The sequence below is a fragment of the Anastrepha obliqua genome, chromosome 1, assembly GCF_027943255.1.
Source record: "Anastrepha obliqua isolate idAnaObli1 chromosome 1, idAnaObli1_1.0, whole genome shotgun sequence".
Classification (NCBI taxonomy): Eukaryota; Metazoa; Arthropoda; class Insecta; order Diptera; family Tephritidae; genus Anastrepha; species Anastrepha obliqua.
This window is the reverse complement of record NC_072892.1, coordinates 44,224,940-44,251,987: the sequence shown is the minus strand read 5'-3', so window position 1 is coordinate 44,251,987 and position 27,048 is coordinate 44,224,940. Positions and strand designations below refer to the sequence as shown.

At 35.5% G+C, this 27,048-nt stretch overlaps 1 protein-coding gene, 1 long non-coding RNA gene and 1 pseudogene across 5 annotated transcripts in view; 2 read left to right on the top strand and 1 right to left on the bottom strand.

The window, feature by feature from the left end:
- Positions 1-531: 531 nt before the first annotated feature.
- LOC129244978 (uridine-cytidine kinase) overlaps positions 532-27,048 on the top strand; it is a 31,684-nt gene continuing 5,167 nt past the window's right edge. The window contains exons 1-7 of one of the 4 annotated variants that reach the window (XR_008582392.1): positions 532-755; positions 1,246-1,311; positions 1,396-1,586; positions 6,704-6,849; positions 6,923-7,020; positions 7,161-7,209; positions 22,923-23,427. Coding sequence is in view for 3 of the 4 variants with exons in the window: in XM_054882917.1 (XP_054738892.1) it covers positions 654-755; positions 1,246-1,311; positions 1,396-1,586; positions 6,704-6,849; positions 6,923-7,020; positions 7,161-7,209; positions 22,923-23,084 (814 nt within the window). In the remaining variant the exon portion in view is untranslated. Of the gene's footprint in view, positions 756-1,245; positions 1,312-1,395; positions 1,587-6,703; positions 6,850-6,922; positions 7,021-7,160; positions 7,210-7,750; positions 8,607-22,922; positions 23,428-27,048 lie in introns of those variants that run through there. The other 3 variants (XM_054882926.1, XM_054882917.1, XM_054882934.1) reach the window with 3 other exon arrangements.
- Positions 2,212-3,579, top strand: LOC129245001 (uncharacterized). The gene is made up of 4 exons (XR_008582394.1): positions 2,212-2,398; positions 2,474-2,583; positions 2,997-3,170; positions 3,276-3,579. It is a non-coding gene; the product is annotated as an uncharacterized LOC129245001 (long non-coding RNA).
- Positions 13,638-14,622, bottom strand: LOC129253289 (uncharacterized; annotated as a pseudogene).

Below are 27,048 nucleotides of genomic sequence, written 5' to 3'. Positions count from 1 at the left end.
ATTGCCAGTCTAATTTCTGCTGATATTGCCTCTCTCATTATGGTATCTTGTTTCGTTATTTTGGCCTTTACGAAGTCCAACAATTTTCTAAACAGGGCTTCGTCCATCCTCATGTAATTTTTATAGTCCGCTGGCTCATTTTCCTTCAATTCTTTCAGCAGCCTCTCGTTCGAAAATTCGATTTTTTTAAAAGCCAATTTTTGGGCCAGATTTTTTTTCTGTTCTTTTGTTGCATCTCTTCTTCCTCATTTTCGTACAAAAGTTCGTCAATTATAATAAGAGAAGTAATTTTACGCATTTCGTCGATCATTTAAAAAATTTAATTTTACGTATCTTCCGCTTGTACCTTTCCTGCACCACAGTTATACACAATACTGAGATTGAAGCAACGGTCGCAACGTGTTTCTTAAACAAAGGCAACACGTTGCTGCAACCGTTGCTTCAACGGTTGCCTGGTGTGTATTTAGCTTTACAAGAATTTTACACCGTACTGGCAACTCCATGCATAACAGCTGATTTGTTCTGGTTTACACAATGCGGTTGGTTCTGTAGGAGGTTTTCTACAACAGTAGAAATAGTGTAAAATTTATTATATTAAGTGCAAATATAAATTATTTGGTGCGCCTGCAAAAACACCAACATCATAGGAAAAAATGGATGTCGACAAAACATTACTGATCCCAAATAATGAACACAAAACAGATATAAAAACACCTTTTCTCATTGGTGTGGCGGGTGGAACTGCCAGTGGAAAGGTGAGTATGGAAAAGTGCGCCACTTCGTCGAGGACGAAAAATGTGAAATTTCTACAATATAAACGGAATTCGTACTAGCTTGCTTTGTCTGAAAGTGTTGTGAAATAGTAGTGTCGGAATTAAACAGCCTATTGTGAAGTTGCATGTGGTGCTTTTATCCTCTTGATGCTTGGATATAGATACCACAATACCAATAAGTACTCTATTGAAGTGTGAAGGATATGTGATAAATGTGGTGGTGTCACGGAATTCCAACACTCCTTCGTAGCTAATTTCCTCAAAGCATTACCGCATTGCATCTGGTACACCCTTTTAAAATGGCTGATATGGTTTTTAATTAATAAAAATTGCAGCTGCTAGTGCCTTGTAAATTTTGTTAGCAGTTAACCATTAAACATTCCAAGTAAACCCTCAATTTGGTATAAAGCCACTGTTACCATAAATATGTCTCTATGCCATACACAGTAATATCAAATCCTTTTTCTTGCAGTCGACAGTATGTAATAAAATTATGGAACAGCTGGGCCAAGCTGATATGGATCAAGCGCAGCGGCAGGTAATTTATAAAAGCATACTTTTAACGATCACATATTCATATTGTCGGAGAGCAATTGCTATTCTAGTTTATCCTTTTTTTTAGGTTGTCTCAATCAGTCAAGATAGCTTTTATCGTGAGCTAACACCCGCTGAAAAAACGAAAGCTCAAAAGGGTCTCTTCAATTTCGATCACCCGGATGCGTTCAATGAGAATTTGATGTATGATTCGTTGCAGGATATATTAAAGGGCAAAATTGTTAAGGTGCCATGTTATGATTATCGCGCAAATTCGCTGTAAGTATTAATATTTTAGTGCTTATTTTTAGTAAAGTGACCAGTACACACTGTTGCTAAAGCTTCTATAAGCGCGCTATGTATCCTGTCACCACAATTTATAAGTATATAAAGTTGTTATGAGTATTCTAAAAGAATTAAAAGCAAATTTATTTAGTACTAGGATCGCCCGTACGTCGAAATTTCGGCGATATATAAATACGGAGAGCAAAATTTAGTCATACCTTTTTTTAGTATTTGTAGTCATAGAAAAAAGTTGAAACATATATAAATGGATAGCTTATGTTGAAACTTTTTACATGATATGTATATGTGAATAGATGTAGTAAAATTAAATGTGAAAAATATCCCATTTTACCTACATTAAGCGATCCCATATTTGTGTATTTCAAGTATTATAATTTTTTTTTATTCATGAATTGGAAACATTTAATTTCTTGTATTACGGGAAAAAAATTAATTTTGTTTGAAAAAGCATAATAAAAATCAATCATTAATGAATTTATGACCATCATAATTTCTGAATCAAATTTATAATAGTATTGATTCACAATATTTAAGTTTCCACCCTGCAAACCAACGTTCACCAGTTTTTCCAATTTTACCAACACATTCACACAATTTTTCCAATAATACCCACACAATCACATTTAATTCTTTTGTCATTTTCGATGGGTTATACATATATTTATCTCATAATTTTCGTGAATACTTATTAAACTTAACTATAGTGAGTGCGAAAGTGACAGCAAAAAACAAGTTGCAAATGTCAAATACAAAAATTAATTCTGTGAAAATCTCCAAGCAAAAAGGTAAGTTGAACAATTTTTAGTAAATTTTGGAATTATATATCTATTTAAACTAATAAAATGTATTTTTATTTTCAGAAAAACGTATTCACAAATCCTTTGCAGCTTGTGGATGTGCCGGAGATGGAGTATTTCGCCAGTCAAAACACTGGGGAGGTGTGCGTGCGCGGTTCTAACGTATTCCACGGGTAGGTGTTGATAATTTAAGCAAATAATGGTTTCTTCCTGTGCGAACTTGATTTCTGTGACTAAAACTAACTTGAATGATAATTTCTTTCTCTGCCTTTGCGTCGCAGTTATTACAAAATCCCGAGAAAACTCCTGAGGCTGTTGACTCTGAAGGCTGGCACAACACGGGCGATGTGGGCATGTGGCTTCCAAATGGCACGCTGCGCATAATCAATCGTCGCAAACACATTTTCAAGCTAAGCCAGGGCGAATATATTGTACCGGAGAAAATTGAGAATATTTACACTCTGAGCCAATATGTAAATCAGGTGTACGTTTACGGAGAGAGCTTAAGGTAATTCCATTTTTTGACATAATTTCTAGCTTTTCATGTTCACGCCATATTTACATACAACCCTTAACGCCCATTTAGAGCTGCATCATAGCCGTCGTCGTGCCTGATGTGGATGTTCTCAAGCAGTGGGCGAACGACAATCGCGTCAAGGGCACACTTTCGGTGCTATGCAATAATCCACAAGTAAAAGAACTCATCAGGAGCGATATGCTGAATTGGGGTAATCAGAGCGGACTGAAATCCTTCGAACAGGTAAGTAGCCCAGTGCATATCTGCTTATACTAGTAACGTATGACGTGGTAATAATATCATAATTTAAAATTAATAATAATTACAAATTTTGTATTTATATACCAGGTCAAGGATATATATTTGCATCCCGATCCGTTTTCGGTACAAAATGGACTACTCACACCAACATTCAAAGCGAAGCGGCCACAATTGAACAAAACAGTGCGAGAAACCCCGTAGAGGAGTTAGAAGTAAAATGCGAACAATTTTAAACTTTATGCGAAAATAGAAAAAACATGAAATTGCTATTTATTTAAGTAGGCATCAATTTAAATTTCTGTAAAATAGATATTTTAAATACCGGCATAAAAGCAAACTATTACCATTTTAGCCAAAACTATTCTTCAGGTACTAAATAAAATTTTATTAGAAAAGAGTAATCAAATGTAAATATTATACTAATTTATGTACATAAAAACTAAAACGTAAACTTTTCTAATAACTAAACTAATTAATGTATATAAATAACTAAAACTAAAATTTGTCTAACACCAAACCTAATTTTATAATGTCAAATTACTTTAATTCATGTTCATTTTCTAACACCAAAACCTAATTTAAGAATGTTAATATTAAAATAAATAACTAAAACTTAACGTAATTTTATAATGTAAATAGTAAATTAATATAAATAGCTGTACATAAATAGAACATACTAAAAAAATTATTATATATTGTATTAATTTTCTTTAGAAACTAAAAATTAACTAAATAAATATTAATATTCAATAAATAACCATTTGTATCAGTAATTTTGAAGGATTATTGTATATAGGATCCGTAAGTATTACCTACAATATTACCCTGTTGAAGAGATTCTGTTAACTATGTGTTAACAACGAAATTCACTTATTCATGAGATTCTGTTAGCTACATGTTAACAACGAAATTCACTAGTTTATGAAATTCTGTTAACTACATGTTCACAATAACATTCACCAGCCCAAAAGATTCTGTTAACTACATGTTCACAATAACATTCACCAGCCCAAAAGATTCTGCTCACTACATGTTAACAACGAAATTCACTAGTTCATGAAATTCTGTTCACTACATGTTAACAACAACATTCATGAGTTCAGAAGGTTTTGTTCACTACATGTTACCCACATCATTCACAACTTGAATGTCAATTAGAGCAGCACAGCAGTATTGAGAAATTTCTGTTAGTGCGAGCGAATAAAATCATCACACGTATAGACTGGAAGTAGGTAGAAAGTGCACGGCGTAGAATATAAAATTACTACAAAGCTCACAACTTCACAGGTGAACGATACCCACAAGTTAGCAGTGTAAATAGCAGGTAGTTGGTTTGCAGGGCAGTTGTTTCATACACTTTCATATCATGATACATATATATAATATCATGATACATATATATAATATCATGATACATATTATAACATGATATATCATAATACAGGTGAAATAGTGTGATTAAGGGGTTATACGCAGTTATGAAGCAAATAAAAGACGGGTTGTCAAGGATTTATCCTGAAGAAACTTCAGAATATTTTAATTTGAAAATGACGGTTATGAAAGCATCCTTCAAGAACGTAACAAAATTTTTTATTTATGAAAATGTTGATTATAGAGCGCGCTGCAGGCGATTTCTGGAACCTCCTTTAGAAAAAGACGATTTACGGTGTACATCGTAGCTCAGGATTGGATTATCTGAAATCAAAAAACCAAACAAATTTTGTTAATATATTAGATTATCTAGTAATTAATCGTTCGGCTAATCAAAATAGTGAATTTTCACAAAATGGCAGCTTTTAAAAGAAATGATTTCGATTTTTACGTTAAAATTTGGCCGTAAATTGATTATAAAATGGAAAATAAGTATCAGATTTACAAAAGGAACGATTAATTACTAGAAAATGTATCTTTAAAGATTGTGTTAAAACGGTTGACCGATCAAACAAGCCGTTTTCGAGATATCGTGTACACCGACTTGAAAAATGCCGTTTTGAAAAAAACACGTTTAAAGTTTCAATACCTACCTTAAAACGTGCCGAGGTATCTCTACATATTTAGGTATAACTCCGAAAGTATTGCTTAGATCTACTTCAAATTTCGTGCGTATACTTTTGAATATATGTACATTACAAAAATGCAATAAAAAAAATCGATTTTTTTGAAAGTCATAACTGCGTATAACCCCTTAATTTTACCTTCACCTATTCACTTATGTATCTATTTTAATACATTGTGCAAACCGTCTCCACATAAGCTATCCATTGGTATATGTTTCAACTTTTTTCTCTGACTATAAATACTACAAAAAGGTACGACAAAATTTTGCTCTCCGTATTAATATATAGAGTTTAGATAGTATAGAGAGCTAGTAAACGTTTTTAAATACATGTTACCATGGCTGCCGTAGCCAAATGGCTTGGTGTGTGACTACCATTCGGAAATCACAGAGAGAACGTCGGTTCGAATCTCGGTGAAACACCAAAATTAAGAAAAACATATTTCTAATAGCGGTCGCCCCTCGGCAGGCAATGGCAAACCTCCGAGTGTATTTCTGCCATGAAAAAGCTCCTCATAAAAAATATCTGCCGTTCGGTGTCGGCTTGAAACTGTAGGTCCCTCTATTTGTGGAACAACATCAAGACGCACACCACAAATAGGAGGAGGAGCTCGGTCAAACACCCAAAAAGGGTGTACGCGCATATTATATATATATATATAATTTAAAAGTTGTGTTTCGCAAATCATCCACTATTGTAGCAGAACGTGGCCTATAAATCGGAACTTTTATTGTTCTTGTACGTGTAATAGTATGAAACACTGCTCATAAATTTTGGCGAATCTGTTAACTCTAGAAAACAATTTTAAAATATGAATGGAAATAGGGCGCTTAGGCCGTTCCCTCCCGAGAGCCGGCTCTACGTTACCGAAACGACCCGGATTTACTATACATCCGGCCATGGACTATCACTCCAGCACTTCATTCCGGCAGCCGGTTCTACGTTAGCTGAATGACTCAGGTTTTTCCCGACCAAGCGCTGTCTATGAACCGTTTATCACTCCAGCAGCACTCTCCGTACATGTATGGGGAATGTTATTACTGCGACAACAACAACAGCTCGCTTATATTAATAGACCTTAGACTTTTTGGTATTTTTTTTTTATTTCTTAGCGATTGCAATGTAATCAACAGTCAGTTCAATGACCACCGCCTCGCCTAGGCGCACAAATTTGTTAATTTAATCATGTTTACTTTGCTTGTTTGTCATATACGCGCCCACAAATTTGCATGTGTGGCATGATACGACAATTCATAAGGGTCTGGTAATACAAATAGTTTCGGCGGCTTGATAATTAATTTAATCTGCATTTAATTTGACTGCATAGTTTAAAATAACAAAAGAAAAAATCCAGTTCGATACCACACCCCCTATAACAATGTTATCTCATTTAAATTAGGTGATAATTGCTAGTTATTTATTTATTTAGTGATATATTTCTTATTGCTTTCCTTATAGTGACCATGAAAATATGCTAACTATTTATCCGGCTGATGTGGTGCTGTTCGAGGGTATACTAGTATTTTATTTTCCCAAAATACGTGACCTCTTTCACATGAAACTATTTGTGGATACAGACTCTGATACGCGGTTGGCGCGAAGAGGTGAAGTTTATACAAACGCAACATTTCATGTTTGCATTCATTTGCTTATTAATTCTGTATTATGTAATTTTAGTGCCGCGTGATATCAATGAACGTGGTCGCGATTTAGACGCCGTACTGACGCAGTATATGACATTCGTTAAGCCTGCCTTTGAAGAGTTTTGCTCGCCGGTAAGTGGAGCGGGCGCATGTATATATGTAGTTATATACATAAACAAGCATTCTTACATACATATTTTTGTGTATACAATAAAATAAAATATATATAAGTTTTCCTATGTCTGACAAGAATATTTTTCTCCTATTTGTAGACGAAAAAATTCGCAGATGTAATAATACCGCGTGGTGCTGATAACACAGGTTCGTAGCGTTTCATTGGCTCTAATTTCATTTGTATACTTATTTATTATTGTTTCCTTATTTTTGTCAAAAAGTTAACAGTTGATAACAGTTATACTATACATACTCGTTAAGTAGCATTTAGTTGCGCTTCTTTGGTTGTTACTAAGTTACCTTGAAAAAAAAAAAAAATGAATAAATATACCTACATAGAGCGATTACTTAGTTACTTAGCTACTTTTTACAAATTTATTTAATGCGTAAAGTAATCTCTTTCAAACTTTTCTCAATAACACAAAATTCAAACAAAAATACACAACATTTTTCTGGGTTTGTATTGTACGAAAAAAATACTATAAAAGTCGCGCAAAAATATTTTGATATAAGTATTTGAGTTACACGTTGCTGTTTGAGTTTTTGATTTTTTGTTTTTTTTTTTGTTTTGTTTTCCGTTTTTGTGTATAATCAACTTAGTTAATTATTTTTTTCTTCGTGGTGTTGTTGAATTTGTTCTTGCTTGATTTCCAGTTCCGTTTTTTGTTACTTGTTATATTTCTTACAGTTGCCATTGATCTCATTGTACATCATATCGGAGAAATTCTTAGACCCGGCGGCAGCACTAACAACTTAAATGCCTCCTCGTCAGTACACACAACAATAAATAGTACAGCTGGCGGCATGGTGCGCGAACACTAGAAATAAATGAACAAACAAACAATTAGGCAAAACAATTATAAAAACAAAAAAAAATATTTTACATAAGATAGGAAATAATTCGATTGGCAAATTAATCAGGCGAGCAAACATTTACACACATACACACGCACACATGCATACATATATATATAATGTGTCTTGTTAAATAAACACTTAGAATGTGCAGTGCACGCTATCAACACCGCTAATATGCAAGCAAAAAACAAAAAGCAAAAACCGCACAAAAGAAGAAATTAGTAAAATGCAAATTGTTTAACATCTCCGCTATTGTTTTTTGTATTTAATTTTTCATAGGCTTAAGCTATACAATAGTTGTGAGCAAAATACCATAACTGATTTTGTTGGTCAATAACACACTAAATTCATACATACAGCTATGGGCAGAATAATAGCACACCTGTATAAAGTACATTTAACAGTAGTTTCACACATTTTTTAACTACAAAACGTTTTTTTTATTATGAAAAATGTCAATTTAGTATAAATACAAAAATCTAAACTTATGTATTGTATATTCGTTTACTCTTTTAAATTCATTTAGCCTGTTATGTAACAACCTTAGGAGGCAAAGAAATAGCACGCACAGAAGTACAAGTTGTGCCGTGAAAACTCTGAGCTTATGTACTATGGAAAAAGTGTTTAATTTACATTTACATTCCCACGACAGCCAGTTCTACGTTATGCGAATGAGACTTGTCACTCCAGCACCATAGCGTGTGCATGTATGGGGAACTCACAAAAGGGCACATTAATGAATTCCTAAGGAAATGGGAAGAAAGAAAACTTGCCGCACGCTGGCTAAACTGTGCCGGTCAGCGTCAAGCCAAATTATTCCTAAGTCCCAACAAAGGAATGTCTGACAAACTTCTCTCACTAAACAGAGTAGATCTGCGTCTTTTAACAGGATATCTTACAGGTCACTGCAGCCTGAGGTATCATCTAAATAATATTGGTCTATCTGAGACCGCTTTTGTCTGTCTGTCTGCCGCTTTTGCGAAATGGACATAGAAAGCTCAGAACATGTGTTTTGTGAATGTCCTGCGTTGGGCAGGCAGAGACTTCATCACGTCGGTGGTATCGTAGTATCTCCATGCAATCTTTGGAACAACAAACCCAAAATTGTGCTAAAATTTTTAAAAAGCCTAAAACTCTAGGGTTACAATAGATCAGCTCTGGTCGCAGTGCGTGATGGCCTTCTAATAATAATAACAATAATGGGGAATGTTTATGCTGCTACAACAAGAATGTTTATGCTACTACAACAAGAATTTTTATGCCGGTCTAGTCGCCCGGCATCAGTGATACGCAGTGGACAAAGCATGACAGACATGTCAAAATCCTGCAATAACTACCGTTACGGGATGTCTGCTGGTGTCCCCTCGTAACAGCTTCACAAGCAGGCTTCCATACGCCGCGTTAAGCAGCACAGCAAAATGCTCAGTGAGCAATTTCTATTAGGGTGCTACAGAAAATATCACCTCTGCAGACATTTGCTAGAGCTTGAGCCACCTCCCAGGCATGCCAAGAGGTGTCTCTTCAATTGCACTGACGAGATCCAGGACAAAACACACCTACAATCACTGGACCGCGCAGAGTATTTTTTTTTGGTTTTGTTTCTTGCAGAGGAGGTTAAAATCGAAAATGTCAGAAACAGCATCAAAGGTGCCATCACACCAGTGGTATGTGGGGCATGCTCCCACTAACCCTATAACATTCCTTCACTCTCGGCTGATTCCACCCTGAGACTGTTAAAAGAAATTTCATCAAGGTGTAGCCGTGTTTATGCCTTTTAAGCACACCAGGTACGAGCGTCCATGCGCCTTTCTTAATTGCGTATTGGCGTTATGCGCTATCGATAGCATACTTTGGTTTGTCACTAATGCGGCATTGGAAATTTGCAATATCGTTACTCGATATCGACTTGTCTGTTTGGGCTCGTCTTTAGGCTGTACCTCACACGTTCGTGCTTGTCGTCTGTTCGTGAATACAGTCATCCCCACAGGCGATCTGTTTCAAAATGAGGGCGACGCATATAGGCATCTCTTGGGAGTTCTATATCGGTCGCATTCGCTTTGCGCTCCAATTCTAAGTTTCGCAGTTTTATTAATATCCTTGTTGCAAACTGTTTTACTGCTTCTCATTTCTCTTTCGAGTTCAGCATTTGCATTACAACGTTACCTGATGTGGGGACAACGCCGAGAACTTTTGCGAGCTCGAAGCGCTCTTCATAAAATCTGGCGCAGTGAAAAGTCACGTGTTCTGCACTCTCATCTTCGCTGTGGCACTCTGGGCACGTCAAATTATCTGCGCGATTAAAACGGTGGAGTTACGCAAGAAAGCCACCTTGCCCGCTGAGGATTTGGGTTAGACAGTAATCCGTTTCGCCGTGCTTTCTGCTTATCCATTCATCTAGTTTGGGCATCAACTTATACGTCCATCGTTCTTTGGAGGAGTGATTCCATCTATTTTGCCACTTTATTATCGTACGTTCGCGCTCGTTTATTTTATCTTCAGATGTTGGTTTGAGCTCATGTGAGTAATACACTCGCTTACGTTCTTCTGCTCGTATATCGAGGGGAACTTTACTCGCTATAACGCAGATGGCATCATCAGAAACTATTCTGTACGCACATGCTACTCTGAGCTAGCTAAGTCTGTTAGCTTGCAGCACTTCCTTTGAACGTCTCGTTCGTCCTCCTGACCATACTGGGGCGGCATATAGGAGAATAGAGTCAGTAACCATTGAAATAATCTTTCTTCTACTTTCTTGGATTCCTCCAACGTTTGGTAGCGTACGCATGAGCGCGTTATTCATTGCCTTGTTACTGGTTATTTTTAGATGCTCCTTGAATGTTAGCTTCTCATCGATGTGTACTCCAATTTAATTTAGCCTTGTTTGAGATGCTATGTCATGTCCTCCAACCGATATAGTGAGGCTCTCGCTACGTCTACATTTACTGATAAGGACCAGCTCTGCCAGCTCTAGGTTAGCGTTGCTCAATCACCTTTGGATTCTCGCAACAGCATCATTACACACATGCTTCAACCCGTCTTTACGTTTATCAGTTACCACTAGACCAATATCATCTGCGTAACCCACCACAGTTACGTTTGCTGGCATCGCAAGAATCCCGTCCTACATTGCATTCCACAGTGTTGGCCCTAGAACGGATCCTAGTGGGACGCTTCCCGTTGCTATGTATCTTTTTGGACCTTCTTCTGTGTTGTAAAATAGGACTCACTGGCTTACATTGTTTAAATGCGTCTTTCTTCTTCAAGGTATAAAAGCGAAGTAAGTAAAACGTTTATTCAATATTGTGCATATATAGGTAAATAAGAAAAGCTTAACAAAAAAGAATTTATAATAACTAGAATACACGTTGACTATTTAAGAGTTGCCATCTCAACACTCCTCCTCAACGTGGATACTGTTTTACAAAAATTATTAAAAATTCATTAATTTCATGAAATTATAATGTTTGTTCCTGGCTAAATTCTTCGTTAAAATATCAGCCAGCATTTCGTCTGTAGGACAATATCTCAGCTCAACTTCCTTCCTCTGTACGGCTTCGCGAATGTGATGGAATTTGATGTCAATATGTTTGCTACGTTTATGATAAACAGGATTTTGCGCCAATTTCATAGCGCCTTGGTTATCGATATACAGCTCTACAGGCTCGTTTTGACCAATTCCAAGTTCAACCAACAATCGCCTCATATATATAGCCTCTTTTGTTGCATCTGATGCAGCCATATATTCTGCCTCTGTGCTGCTGAGTGCAACCGTATGTTGCTTTCTCGACTCCCAAGATATTGGACAATCGCCGTAGAAAAACATGAACCCAGTATACGACTTCCGGTCCAACACGTCACCTCCCCAGTCAGCATCCACAAACCCTTTTATGGACTGCTCGCCTGCACGGAATTTCATTCTCATTTCTACAGTGCCAGCCAAATACTTAAGAATATGTTTCAGTTTGCAAAAATGCTCTACATGAGGGTTACAATTACGCTGCGCCATTTTTGACACTGAATGCAGTATATCAGGACGCGTTGTAATGGCCAGATACATAAGAGCACCAATAAGGGACTGATAATCCGTTTGATTTGCCTTCTCGCAATCATCTGCACAATCGACTTGATATCCCTTCTCTAATGGAACCGATACAGCTTTACAATTTTTCATACCATACTGTGACAACATTTCACGTATGTATTGTGCTTGACAAATAGTCATCTCGCCTGTTTCTCCATCGCGACTAAACTCAATTCCCAAAAAGTGTTGTAACATACTTTTATCGCTTACCTCGAATAGTTCTGCCAGTTGTAGTTTTATTTTAATCACCACTGCCTTGTCTCTGCACCCTATGATCAGGTCATCAACATACACCAGCACCAACGTAAGCTGCTCTTTGAAATTTGCCTTGTATAAGCAGGGCTCATTTTCGCATGCAGTGAAACCAATGCGCGTTAACACACCATCAAGCTTGCTATTCCACTCTTTGCCACTTTGCTTTAACCCATATATGGCCTTATGGAGTTTCAAAACTTTCTGCGATGACTCGCCCTCGACGAAATGTTGCGGTTGTTGCATGTAGATCGTGTCTTGAAGCTCACTGTTTAAATATGCTGAATTCACATCTATTTGATGAAGATGCATTTCATGTTGCACTGCTAATGCCAACATAAGTCGAATAGTAGAATATCTTGCAACCGGTGAGAATACTTCTAGACAATTCTATAGTCTCCTCAACCTGATATGCTAGAATCGCTTTGATGACTGCCTCTTTGGTGTCATCGTTCATGGTTGACTCTTTAGTAGGCAACATGGAGAAAATAAATCCACCTCGGAAATAACTTTCGAAGTCATCATATCCTAATGAAGTCATGTGTTTGATTGTTACAGGTCGATTAATATTTGGGAATTTCTTTAGAACTGCGAAACCAACTTCTGGGAAACTATTGAGAATTCGTGGAAGAGTAATAGTTTCTCTGTTAGATTGTGTTGCGATGACATTTTTTGTGATGCGATATAATTTAACTAACTGAAAAATATACCGCTGAGTTTCTTGTTTAACCTTGCCCGTCTTAGATATTATTGATGAACCTCGAGAGAGCATCAATACTATAAGAAATGATATCTGTTTCTTACGAGCTTCGGCATCGGGCTGAAGTTTGGACATACGCTTTCTTATGAACACTGGATCGAAACCTTGATAGGAGGCTGCATTTATCATGCTTTGCATCACATCGTCGGTTGATAGATATGTTATCATCATTGAAATAAAGTTGTCAGTTTCAGGTGCTTCTGTTTCCAATACTTTAATATCAAAAGTAGAAGGTCTAGTTGTCATAGCAGATGAGATCTCATCACCTAGATGAAAAACATCCCCTCCTTTTGCCATTTTTGTAACTTTGGTTCTTCCTGAATCTATAGATAGGGATGATAAACTTTGACTACTTGACTCAGAAAAGGTTGCTGTGGAACTCACTAAACTTTGTGATGTGGATAATTTAAGGTTAAAGTTCTCTAATTTAGCGAAAAGTTGGTGTTGCCATACACCTGAAATGAAAACGAAGTTCGCACGCAGGGATGTTCAGTGGAAGGTTCATTGTAAAACTGCAGTATTTTTTGCTGTAATTTAAAGTTGAGAAATATTTTTGAAAATAAAAACATACAACTCATTTAAACTTAAAAACAATGATATTAACAAAGTAATTAAAAGCCAAAATTACGGTTTATAACTGTATTTTATTGCTTCGATCAGTTTAACAAATGGGTCTGCGTGATTTTTATTTACAGATTTTCTCCAAAAATATTCACTATAACATCTGTAAAACAAACAGGGTGGTTATAGTTTTCTTTATTAAAATATCTTTTGACAACGCGCCATTGGGACTCAATTCTTTGCGTGTGAGTACCATCATCCGCCACAAAGGGGTTGTCGGGGTCGCTGTGGTTTACTTTTTTGTGCTCATACCCATAATTAGCCAAGCAGTCATAGGCTCTCCAGAAGTCCGTATGTATAATAGAGCCTTCTTTGACGTGCATTCTAATTAAAGGTATGAGCACATCCGCGGAACGTATGTTGTCTGGACACACTTCTAGGCGGAGATCCTCACTACCGTCCTCAATAATGCCAAGAACCCAGTGGCCTACCACTCTTCTTCCTAAATTTAAACATACTGCTTAAAAAAGTGCATACTTTATTACAAATATAACTTATTACCTTTATTATACTTCCGCTTGCCAAATTTACTTTCGTCAATTTGTACGACTTTTCCAGGACCCCCAATCCTACCCACCGACTCCTGCATGTCAATCTGGTATAAACTTACCGCCTCACGACAGTAATTATACCAGTCGCAAAAGGTGGCTGTCGGAAGACAGGATCCCTCCAAATAGTTTTCGAAGCGTACATTTTCGTGCGATCACCGGTGCGCATATGCATACATAAGGTAAAAAATGTGTGGCAGCGATATTTTGCATTGCTCGAACCACGTTCCAGTCGCTCTGGACACTCCTGACATCCTCTTGCACTGTCCCTTACTGCACCTAAAGGTACCCAAAGAATCGTTTCCTCTAGCTTGTAGTTTCATTTGGGTCCTGTGGGTTCGACAGAGCCTGGAACGCAACACAAGTCCGTTTTCCTACGCAAATGCCACACACTTTTCCGTTGTGTTCAGGTTTTGCATTACTTTCGAAAAGTTCCACATAGACTTTATTTCCAACGCCGTCAGACTATGTGGCAAAGAAGTATTGCCTGGCGTTGGAATCGCTTTGCTCGTTGTGGGAAGTTCACAATCTGTAAATAAATTTATTACTATGAGATATATTTATAAATAAAATTATAAACTTACCGCTTTCAGGTGGATTCATTCTTAAAATTTTCAATGGTATCTATTAAAGACCGTATTTTAACTTTTCACTTGATTTCAAACTTGCACGCTTGGATATATCAGTAACAATATACTACGATGTACTTACCAATAACAATATACGTATCAAAAATAATGGAAAAAATAACAGTTAAACAAACGGTATACGTACGCAGGTTCCTTTGCATTTTACAGGAGCGTCGACTAGAAGGGTTTTTGTAAATTTGTAGAATTTTTGCGTAGAGCTCCTTTTCGCGTGGGCGGCCTTCGGCCGCGCTTCAAAAAAATAACCCTCATCAGTCCAACTCCGGCTACGCAATCCACAGTGAATTTGCATTTAATTTTAATAGAAATAATTAGAATATTAGCATAAAAATCAGTAAAAACACGCGTGTGAGTGTATATTTGGTGAATTTTAGTGAAGTTCCCGAGGGCATTTTGAATGCAAATAATTAAAAAAATATTATTTCCCGAATAATTTAAAGTTATAAAGTGTGTTTCTTAACACCTCACTAACATCTCCACCAAGTTTCATTAAAAAAACATTATAGTTTTCCAAAAATTCCCAAATATACATTGTTCTAAATTCCAGCCAACGTAGCAACAATTGCTTTGAAATAACAAAAAAAAAGTTTTAAAACTTATTCAATCATGTGTGCTATTTCTCTGTCTATAGCTGTATATATGTAAAATATTCTACTAATAATTATAGTTCAATGATCTTAAGAATATCTCTGAAAATCTTAAATTTTTTGTCATTCATTCATAATTCCACTTTTAGACTTTTCTAGTTTACTCGCCTAAGTTCTCTATAATACATACATACATACATATACACGTATAGTATCTGTAGGCAGATCTGTCTATAGAGGAGATCGCACATATGTATCTAAAATAGGTATATGAAAATTAATTCGAATTGTTATTTTTTAAATACCAAAAAATGTAATACAATGATATGCTATTCCTTTAAAATTATAAATTTTAGCGTAAAACAATACCAACAAAGATTTAGTGCTGCTTTAATAAAATTCATTTATTTAGTATTAAAACTCAATTATCTTAGTTAATTTTTTTCTTGGTAGGTATTCGAATTTCTTAAAGCAATTAGCGCTTTAGAGAAAAGCGCCGCAAAAATAAAACAGTTATGATCAGTGACGGTAAATGCAGTAAATTCGAAACGCCATATTGCAAAACATCAGCCGCTTTTATTTCGAAATCATCCATAACCTCTAAACCTGATCATGAGTTTCACATGAAAAAGTGTTTGTGTGGATGTTTTTCATTCGGTGAATTATTGAAGTTAAATAAGTTACACAGACGGCGGCGTTAATCGGGATTTCCGACGAAGTTAATTTTGATTAAAATTGCAGTGTGACAGACGGTTGTTACGCGGATTAGTGAACAGCTGTGTTTTGCTTAATGCATCGTTTTGTCAGTAAAAGATGGACCGCAGGCAGCAAATACGGGTATTAGCTGCCCTGATACTAAGAAATAATTATTTATTAAAAAAAAAATTAAACTGCAATTTCGGAAACTGCTCCGAAATATCAAACAAATTAATGTAATTTCGGACGTGTCAATGCAAACTAGCATTGCATCCAGCCTTCCTTGTTCTCTCTCTTGAAAAGTTTCATTACTTTTCAGTCACAACAGATATTAGCTGTCATTTTTCGGCATTGTTACCATCCCCTAATCCGCTTAAATTATTAGAACTAAGTCTAGTTGTCAATCCGCATTAGCTACACTTAATTTCTGAGGTAATTCCAAATTAAGTCCTTAATTCCGATTAACGTCACCGTTTGTCTAGGCTATTAGCCCACACCTCTCGCGGGAAGCAAAAACTACAGAAAAGAAGAGAAAATTTTAAAGAAAACAACAAAGGCGTTATAAAATTGGCAAAGTTTATAAAATTGATTGTGGCTTTATTTTGAAGCTACAAAAAAAGAAGTGCACTCTGATAGAGAGCACAAACAGAAAATAGAGTATGTGGGCGATTTGAAAGTTTACATCAAACTACGAAATCCTTACATTTTAGATACACGATGTGTTCTGCAGTTTCATGTGAAAAATAACGGTGATCATTTTTGTAGAACATTTTAACCCTCTAACTACCCAATAGATAGATATTTCTTGTCTCTTTTGCGGGAAAGGGCGAAAATACCCATAACAGAAGAATATATTGGGTTAAAATGTACCACGGAAATATTTGTCATAAAATTCTACTATAAGTCCCTTAGAAATATTTTTTATAAAATTCTATTACAAGCCCCTTAATACGTCAAAATTCAACTTAAGCGTCAGAAATAAGTCAAAAAACAAAATGTCAAAGGCTCAATTTTCTTAGTGTGTAATAAAAAAGTTATATTCAATGACTTGTGCGGACTAAAATATATGCAGGCTGTCTGCTTTCACCAAATAAGCAGATGCTTATTATGGCAAAAATATTACAAGGTGGTGCAAAATTAATCAATCAATCTTTATTTTGATCTTTACGCGCTCCATTGTTTGTCTGTTTGTTTACTGCAGCTGTCTAGTTCACAAGCGTCAAATATGATTAGTGTACGACGAAATTTGCAAAAATTATGAATTTTCCGAATACTCCATTTGTAGAACAACATCAAGACGCCACAGATAGGAGAAGGAACTCTGCCACACAAAGGGTGTAAGTGCCTATTATATATATTCATGGATTTTCCGATAGGGTTATTACTTTTGCGCCACCTTGTATGTTATAATACATACATACTATAATACATCAACTTCGTTCTTCTTGTTGTTTTATAACAACGTAAAAAAATTGAACTCCCTCCTATAAAATAAAGTATACGCAGTGGATACCTCCATATACGTTTCCCCTCTTGAAACTTTAGAGTTCTTTAAGGGGGTAGTATGGTTAATTCGGTGTAAAACAAGCATATTTTTCGAAATTTTTTTTGTCGACACAGTTGATTTATTCAAAATTTTAAAATTACTTCATTATAAAGTCATATTTAAAGAATATTGTGTGAAATTTTCATTGATTTTTATGAAGAAATGAGTTGGTGGCAGCGAATCTTCGCGGATGTCTCATAAAAAAGTTTTATTGCGGTGTCCCTCAGAACTCATTACTGGATCAACTAAAATCAAAAAACCAAATTGATTTCATCAGCTAATAAAGTTTCGCAGGTAACAACGTCGATTTTTTTTTTTTTTTTTTTTTTTTTAAAGCGCTTTGAAGTCAAAACACCGATTTTTCATAAAAAAAAACTTGAAAACTTTGTTGTTTTAAAATATGACAAAATTAAAAAAAAAAAAAAAACTCGACGTCATTACCTCGTGAATAAAGTAAAGAAACAAAAAAACCAAATTTGAAAAGAATCGGTGCAGTAGATATGAATCTACAGTGGACACCGACCGTAAAAAAGGCAAGTGTGAGAAAAACGCGTTTAAAGATTTCGGCAGCGTGAAATCCGGTTGGAGAGGTAGATACTTAATCCTTTGTGTCTTTGTCAATTTTACTCTAATGCACTTCAAACTTTCACACAATAATCTTAAGATGTTATAGAATAATTTAAAAAAAAAAAAAAAAGAAAAAAAAAATACCATACTACCCCCTTAAAAAATTCAATTCATGAGAAAGTGATAAACTGAATATGCAGAATTACTGTATAAAATCTATGGTTTCACGTGCATATAAAATTTTTCATGGATAACAAAACAAGTCGTGTAATAAGCGTGATAAGAAAGTTAGTCGTGTCGTTATTTGATAGCCGTGCCTGGCATATAAAGGCGTAGCTTACATTTTTACTGGATAGTGAATAATAGGCCTCTTTTTTTCGCCAAGACTTAGCAAATGGCGAATAGATGAAGCAAATGAGCATACATTGGCTCACAGCTTTTTTCATGCAGTTTTAGTTTATGAATTTAAATTATTGCAGAATGAAAAATTGACGCAAATTAAAAAAATTTGTATGTAAATATTTAGCTAAATGATTTGCTAACATAATGAGTAGAGCAGAATTCGTGGAAATATGGGACTATATTCACACTACGGGATGAAATGCAACCATAATGCGGTATCTTTGCTCACAACTTATTTCATTTAAGCACTTGTTTAAGTTGTGGCGGCGGCTAATCGCTTGTTTAACTACAATATATTGAATTTCTAGTTTATGTAACTAGCGCACAGGTATTGTTCTATGCAATTTTTAGTATGTTTGTGATCGGCAAGTGGACAGTATAAAAATATATAAAAAATGGGCCGACGTACTACGATTGAACATCGAAACATTGAGTAGTGCTACAGTACAAAGTATCATTGAACGCTTCATTCATAAAATTGTAGACGAACGTGATGAGCGTTTAATTGTTCGAAAAAGAAAAGAAAACCCAATGCTATCGGCTCCAAAACTGCTAAACGAAATTCAGCAGGAACGTGAAAAGGGCTTTAATCCTCGAATAGTACGAAAGAACCCATTCATAAATAAAAAAAATCAATTGAGCCGAGTTGCCTGCGCCAGAGAGCTCGAAATTAAAGATTTTGATTTCTGGAAAACGGTAATATTTTCTGACGAGTCCAAATTCAACCTATTCGGCTCAGATGGAATGTCTTACGTCTGGCGGAATGGATCCAGAAAAGCAAGATAAAACAGTATAAAACAATATTCTAAAAGATAATCTAATCCAAAGTGCTGCGCAACTTGGAATACCTCAAGATTTCCCTTTCTACCAGAACAATGATCCTAAACATAAGGCGGCAATCGTGCAGACATGGCTCAAATGGAACTGTCCACATTTAATGCAACCACCGGCTCAATCACCTGACATGAACGTCAACGAGAATTTATGGTCATTACTGGAAACAAAAATCCGCACACAACTCATAAGCAATAGAGATCAGATGAAAACCGTAATTTTGGAGGAGTGGAAATAAAATGGGACCGGAAGTAACGAAAAAGCTAGTGGAGTCAATGCCAGAAAGGTTAAAAATAAAGCCAAAGGATACCACACAACGTACTGAATCATTATTAAATCATTAGTTTAACTTAAATTTAAGGCAAAATGAATACTGCATGAAATAAGCTGTGACATAAAATTTTGAACTGTTCTGTGTTTTTGTTTTTTTATTTATATTTTTTATTTAAAGCTTTAAAAAATATATGCAGTACCTTTTTTATACTGCAATTGCGTATAAATTACATATTTGATATTTAAATTTTTTCAAAAAAAGTTTTAGCTTTCGAAGTTTTAGTAGTTCGCCTGCATGAAATAGCTGTGAGCCACTGTATGTCGGCAACGCGGGAAGAGAGCTCCTTAAGGGTACCCGGTGGTCTAGAGCACGAAAATTTCACCTATTTTCACGTTTTTTTTTGCCATTGAAAATTTAAAAAACGATGTTTCAACTTTTCGGGCTTATTAGTACGTTTATTGAGCATACAATAATAATTTTTACTTTTGAAACAATATTTATTATTATATATTGTAATATTATTATAAAAATGCCGCTGAAGATGACCCTCTCGAAAAATCCAACCCGGACGGCGTAGATGATTTCGAGACTTCTACTCATCTGAAACACAAAATTCAAGAAGATTATTAGTCAGAAAGAGTGCAGTTATGGTCGGAACTAGAACAAATCGAAAAAATGAAAAATTGACAAAATGGCGCACTTTTGAAAAAAAAGTTCGTAAAATCGGGTTTTTTCACTAATTTTTTAGTTTAAAAAATTGGAAATTATTCAAATAAAATTATGATTCTAGTTCCGATGATAGCGATGCATGTTATGAACAACATATCCAAATTTCAAGTGATTTGGTTGAATAGTTTTTTTGTTTTCATCCCCGCCGTGCCGAAAAAAGTCGTTTCAAGGTAAATGAGTTTAAAGTTTGAGCTGCAAGAGCGCACGGACCGCTCTCTACCTGGTTAATGGACTGTAGAAGCTATACTATTGAGAATTTCCGCACGAAAATTTCACAGTATATTCTTAAGATACTATACTTTCGAAATATCAAAAAAAACAAATAATTAATTTTTTGAACTTTCTAGACCACCTGGTTCCCTTAACCGTCCGTTGTGTGAAAGTTTTATATTCTTTTGTTGTTTAAAATGGCCTGGCCAGGCCACCTATGAGAGCACGTGCTTTATTTATAGGCTGGTATGAAAATTATGTCTGTAATCAATTTAAGTGTAATACCGATTAAAAAAAAAAACAGATTGATTAGTGTTAGAAGAAATTTATTTATCAAGGTTCATCCTTCTATTTTTTAAAAATTATTTGAAAAATTCAATTTATAAATAAATAAAAATAAATAAAAAAAAAATATAAAATTTTAAAAGTTGCTTATGAAGTTGACGTAGTTACTGCAGCTAGACATATGTATGCTGCAAGTATAGGTTTTGGTTTCTAAACCGTGAGTTAAGCACATTGCATCTTTGCAAATGTGGCAAGTAAATCGGGTTTTTCTTTTAAACTTATCCAGTTTGGTACATAGCTTGCACAATGGCCGGCGCTGTGAGCTTACGGGCTTTGATGCAGTTTTTTGTGCTGGGGCCGTCGAAGTTGATGGTGGATCCTGTGAGAGATACATTATTTAAATTAATTATATGTTTCAGTACGAATTTGGATGTTTGTATAAATACTTACATAAAATACATTGAACTTTTGCATTGCTATTTTAATTCCTGGTGTACCATATACCCTGGGATTTGCTGCACGTGTTTCCATAAGGGGGATTGTCAGTTGTTCAGCCAATTCTAATATAAAATCCCTTCGTTGGTCTGACTTCTTGCTTGGTCGCAAATGCTTGTATATAATATAAGAAGCCAAGCCAGTAATGTCAAGCCTATTAAAAAAAATGGCCAATGGCCACCGGTTTGTTGCGCGTTTGCAACTGTAGCCAGAAAGCATTTTGTCCATTGTATCAACCCCAGACTTATTTTCATTGAAGTCTAAGACAGCTGCAGGTTTATATTTGTTTGAAGTTTCTGTGGCTTGCGTGTAATGTTGTGTCGACAATACTAGCACATATTTGTCTACTTTGGCAACGTATGATAACATAGATACATTTTCATCCAGGAAAGCAAACAAAGTCTGATATACCCATAGGTCGAAACTTTTTATACGGCCTTGTCTTTTTGTTCAGCGGAAAGCATAGAGGAACAAATTTTCTATTTGGGCGCACTCTGCCTACTATAGCGAATCCCTTCTGCATAAGAGACTTGGCCAACTCGAGTGATGTGAAAAAGTTATCGCAATACACCGTTCGGCTGGAATTACGATACCTCTCTACCAAATCCAGTACCACTCTTTCACCTTGGTTAATTTCTCGTTCTTCATTTGGTCGTTTTCCTGTGTAAATCTGTCCCTTGAGAGGGTAGTTTGTTGAAGAAGGGAGTGAGGGAGAACCGTATTCACTCTTTCTTGTACTCTAATTAGTCAGAAGACCAAGTACGGTGCATGACTATACTAAAATTGCAGTGGTGGCCTATGCAGGCCATTTACCCTAACATATGAAGTTTTTGTTCAGAAGATTCATCTAACAGACAGAAACAAAAAGATATACCCCTCTAAAATTCGGAATGGCCTGAGTAGGCCACATCACACAACGGACGGTTAAATTACATGTGCTGGTAGGGCAGTGCAGCCTAATGAGCTATAGCCATACTCGCTAGCGGCGAATCTTACTGGATAACTTTGTTGTTGCATTTACATGCAACCTTTTCGTCAAATTAATCGAGCATAGAGACAGCGAGCGAGGAAATGGCGAATAGAAGAGGCCTAATATACAACAATATATTTGTAAGTGCGTATACTTCAGGAATATAAAAAAGTTGAGCAATCGTTTTAAGTAACACATAGGGTATACATACATACATACATTTGTACAAACAAATATAAGCAATCAAAATTGTATTTAATCACAATTCGTTGATCGCATAGTTTTCATCAATAACAGATTCCCAAATTGTTTACGAAGCTCGCTCTAAAAAAATTAACAGGTAAGTTATCAGTTTTCAAATTTATTTAATAGTTCTTTTGCTTATTTTTACTAACCAAATAATAATAATAATAATAAATACTTACTTAATATAGATACCCTTCAATCACTATTTATCCAATTTGTTTTAAAATAGCCATTCAATTTTTCATTTTCTAGTTGCCATTGATCTGATCGTCCAGCATATACGCGATTTCCTCAACAATCGTTCGCGTTACGGCTCGTCGACGAACATCGCCTACTGCACGAATGCCGATCACGAGCATGGCAATACCAATGGCATCGGATTTAGAGGTACTACTGCTGCCAGTGGCGGCGGAGGTAGGCCGGCTCCACGTTGCTGTGTGCGCTTAATAATCCCTGAGCCAACTGCTACTAACAACAAATACACCAAAGGCAATCATGCAATGGCGTATATAAGACCGCATTGATGCAATGAAAAAAATATATAAAAGCAAAAAAACAAAAAAGATTTTTAAAAGCTAACAACAAAAAATTAACCAAAGTGCACTGCTGGTTACTAAAACAGCTGCTTAGCGCAATACTTTGTACTCGTACTACCAAAAACGCAATGTGATAACAATTTTATTTAAATCCTAAAAGACATATGTACTCGTATTAACAAAATATATAAGCACTTAAATTATGTTATAACACTTTTATGGTTAGTTGAATTAGTTTGTTAAAAAAAAACTAACTAGAATTTTTTTGTTCTGCTGTAATTAATTCAAGTCATTAAAACAATAACTATCTAAGAAGAGAGATTGCAGCATAATTTTAAGTACATATATACTAAAAACAGGTTTATGAAACGTTTAACTATGCACCCTTTTGCTCAATGCAGTTATTTTGAAAAATATGCACCGCTTATAAAACTAAAACAGTAAAATGCAATTTCGATTTTAATTTCAGAAAAATGTAAAAATATAGGGTTGCCCATATTCGACGGACCCATGTGCCATTCGATGACGCTTTGGGCCCATTCCAATCGACGAGGCTTGTCCGCAGGCAACAATCTTTGCGTCAATTGAATATTATACGGGAATAAATGCAAATCAATGCGGATAATTCGTTGTAAAGTGGTTCGAGCAATGCCCAACAGCTGAGAACGGCGATTTTGGGATGTCCTTGGCGACGTCTCAACACTGGCCCGTACAAGAGCAATATTCTCATCCGATCGCTCACCAGTCGAAAATCTTTCGTAGAAACGTTTAAAGGTGTTCTTAGAAGGCGCACTTTTCACATTATTTAATTTTTTTACACGCACGTTGAGTTTTCACAATTGACTTCTTTTGTTGAATGTAAATTTCAACAATTTGGGAGCGCTCGCGTGGCGTGTACTGTTCCATGGTAAAAATCTGCTTGGGCTGATGCCTCCAACGCGGTATGTCATTAAGCGATCTGACGTCTCTGTCAAAAGATACAGGGTTGCTAGATGGGTCCGTCAAATATTAACAACCCTGTAGTTGTGGTCACAAGCCATAACAGCATAGCATAACTGTGTGTCGTGCGTTTTACAATTATAATCAAGTATTTGTTTCTCGTTAATCGATATTCGATAGAACGGGGAGATTTCAATTATGATAGATGGACCACAGATTTACTATAAATAAAAAAATAGTATCTAAATTTTTTCGGGGACATTAAGTGCGCATGAAAAAAAAAATAAAAATTTGGTACGGTAAAAAATTTAATGAAACTACATAAGAAGAGTAAAACTTCGGCAAAGAGTAAAAAAAACGGCAAAAAGAGTAAAACTTCTTATGTAGTTTCATTTAATTTTTTTCATTTCAAAACACGACATAGTTACTTAAAACTGGTTAATTTAGTAGGCAATAGACTTTTCTAAATTTTGTATCATATATAAGGTGCGTTTCATAATCATAAGACACCTTTGGTAAACACTTTTTGAACTACGATAAGCTCGTTTTTACTTTCCGGAGTAGCTTTTATTTGGCGTCTTTTTAACAATTATAGACTTAAGACTTTCAATTGTTTCTGGTGCAAAAACTCACTCTAGTTTGTAGAACCGTTATCTTTTTCCAAGAAGCTGCACTTTTGCTAGTCTTTTCGGCGTTTCATAATGATAAGACACTAGTCGCAAATAAGCTTCTGAAGAGATAGAAGGTGCTGATTGTTGTTTTGGATGACTTTAATTATAATTTTATTCAATTTAACCTAAAATGCGAGGAGTTCAATATTATCACAAGAGGAGCGTGGACAAATTTTGGCCTACAAGGATTCAGGCTTGTCGTTGTATTATGCGGAATTTTTTACGGAGTCCTGAGAATTGCTACATTTTGAAGCAAATTACGACTATCAAGTCGATAACAGCGAGCAATCATAAGAAAAGCTTCTAACTCGACTAAGTCTTGCGCCAACTTGGCCGCTGTTGTTGAAAATAAGGCTTCAAAAACAACTGTTTGGCGCACATTACAGAGGTGCAATCATTCTAAAATTTTCAAAAATAAGAAAAGAACGGCACAAGCTGGAGCGTCTTCAATTTGCAGAAAAACACCTAGACACCAACTGGTACCCAGTTAGATATTTGGAATATTTTTAATGTTGCCCAATTCCATATTATTTTTTAAAAAGGTTATATTTTCGGATGAAAAAAATGGAACCTTGACAGACCCAATGGTTTTTTTTTAAATTATTGGAGAGATTTGTTCAAGAGCCCCTTTTTATTTTCCAAGCGCAACTTTGGTGGAGGTTCTGTTATAGTTTGGGGTGCATTTACACCGAAAGCAACTCTTGAGCAACTCTACAATTTACATCATCGCGAATGAATAGTGGGAACTACAAAAACGTTTTGGAAAATATTATTTTACCTTTTATTCAGGAAGCAGGGAAACAAGGCAGTATTTGACCGATTGTTCCATAGAAACTACGGACTCGCCGGCGTGTTCTCCAGATCTAAACCCAATACACAACATTTGGGGTATATTAATATAGGTAGAAGAGTTTACGCCAACAATCGCCAATTTGACAGCACCAACGAGCTTAAAGCGGCAATTAAGGCAGAATAGACTTCTCTAGATGTACATTTACTTAAAAAGTTATTAGAATCGATGAAAAAGGTTATTTTGTGTCGCTAAAGCAAATCGTTCTTCCATAGAATACTAAAATATTCTAGACGATAGAAAAGAAATTTGAAAAAAATATACGTTTGTTAAATGATCACTTAAGGGGGGAAGCTGGTCTAGAATTTTGAAAAAATCGAAAAATTTTTTTTGTCTTAAAAGGTGCTTTAGGGTCTTAGAAATAATATACCAAATGAGGAATGCCAGCAAAAATGTCTAAATGCCCAAATTTTTCATTCGACGGCAGTGCCTCGCAGGTATGATTTTACAATACTTACAACTTTAAACGCGTTTTTCTCGAAATCACTTTTTTTAAACTGGCCGAAGACATAACTCGAACAAATCTTTACCGATTCTTACGAAATTTTGACAATACATTCGAAATACCTTTCTCCGGAGACGTACGTAGGATTTTTTATTTATATTACATAGTTTTTTTTTAATCAACAATTTTATGTCGTTCTTTATAGTGAAAATTGTAACTTTTTGTTCAAACGTGCACCATTTCGCGAAAAAACAAAATATCGAAAAAATCCTACGTACGTCTCTTTCTGTTGTTATATAGAAACTAAAAAAATTTTATTTTTTGATCCAGGACAAAAATTAAGTAGTTTACATCTTCGGCAATGGACCCACTAGAAAAAAAGGCGCCTTAGGAGAACTGCTGGACAGCGGCCATTTTGAAATTAATTCAGACGAAAAATTTTGTATTTGTACCATGAAAGCTATATTATTAAACCTATTTCACAGATTTTCGATTGATTCCTTTGTTGAGTCAAAATAAATTTATAAAATATGCCCATTTTTTGCGCTCTAGACCAGCTTCCGCCCTTAATTAAACAGTGTGTCATACTTTTTGAATCGCCTAAAAAGTTTTTTATGTATTAAAAAAGTTCTAAATTATGTAATGAAACAGATCACTTTTGTTACTTTAATCGATGTGTAAAATTTTTATTTTCCTCTGAAATCTATAAATTAAAATATCTTACTTTGAAGAATTAGGGGTGTCTTATGATTATGAAACGCAACTTATATATATAATTGGCGCGTAAACACTTTTTGGGTGTTTGGCCGAGCTCTTCCTCCTATTTGTAGTGTGCGTCTTGATGTTGTTCCACAAGTGGAGGGACCTACAGTTTCAAGCCGACTCCGAATGGCAGATATTTTTTATGAAGCGCTTTTTCTTGGCAGAAATACGCTCG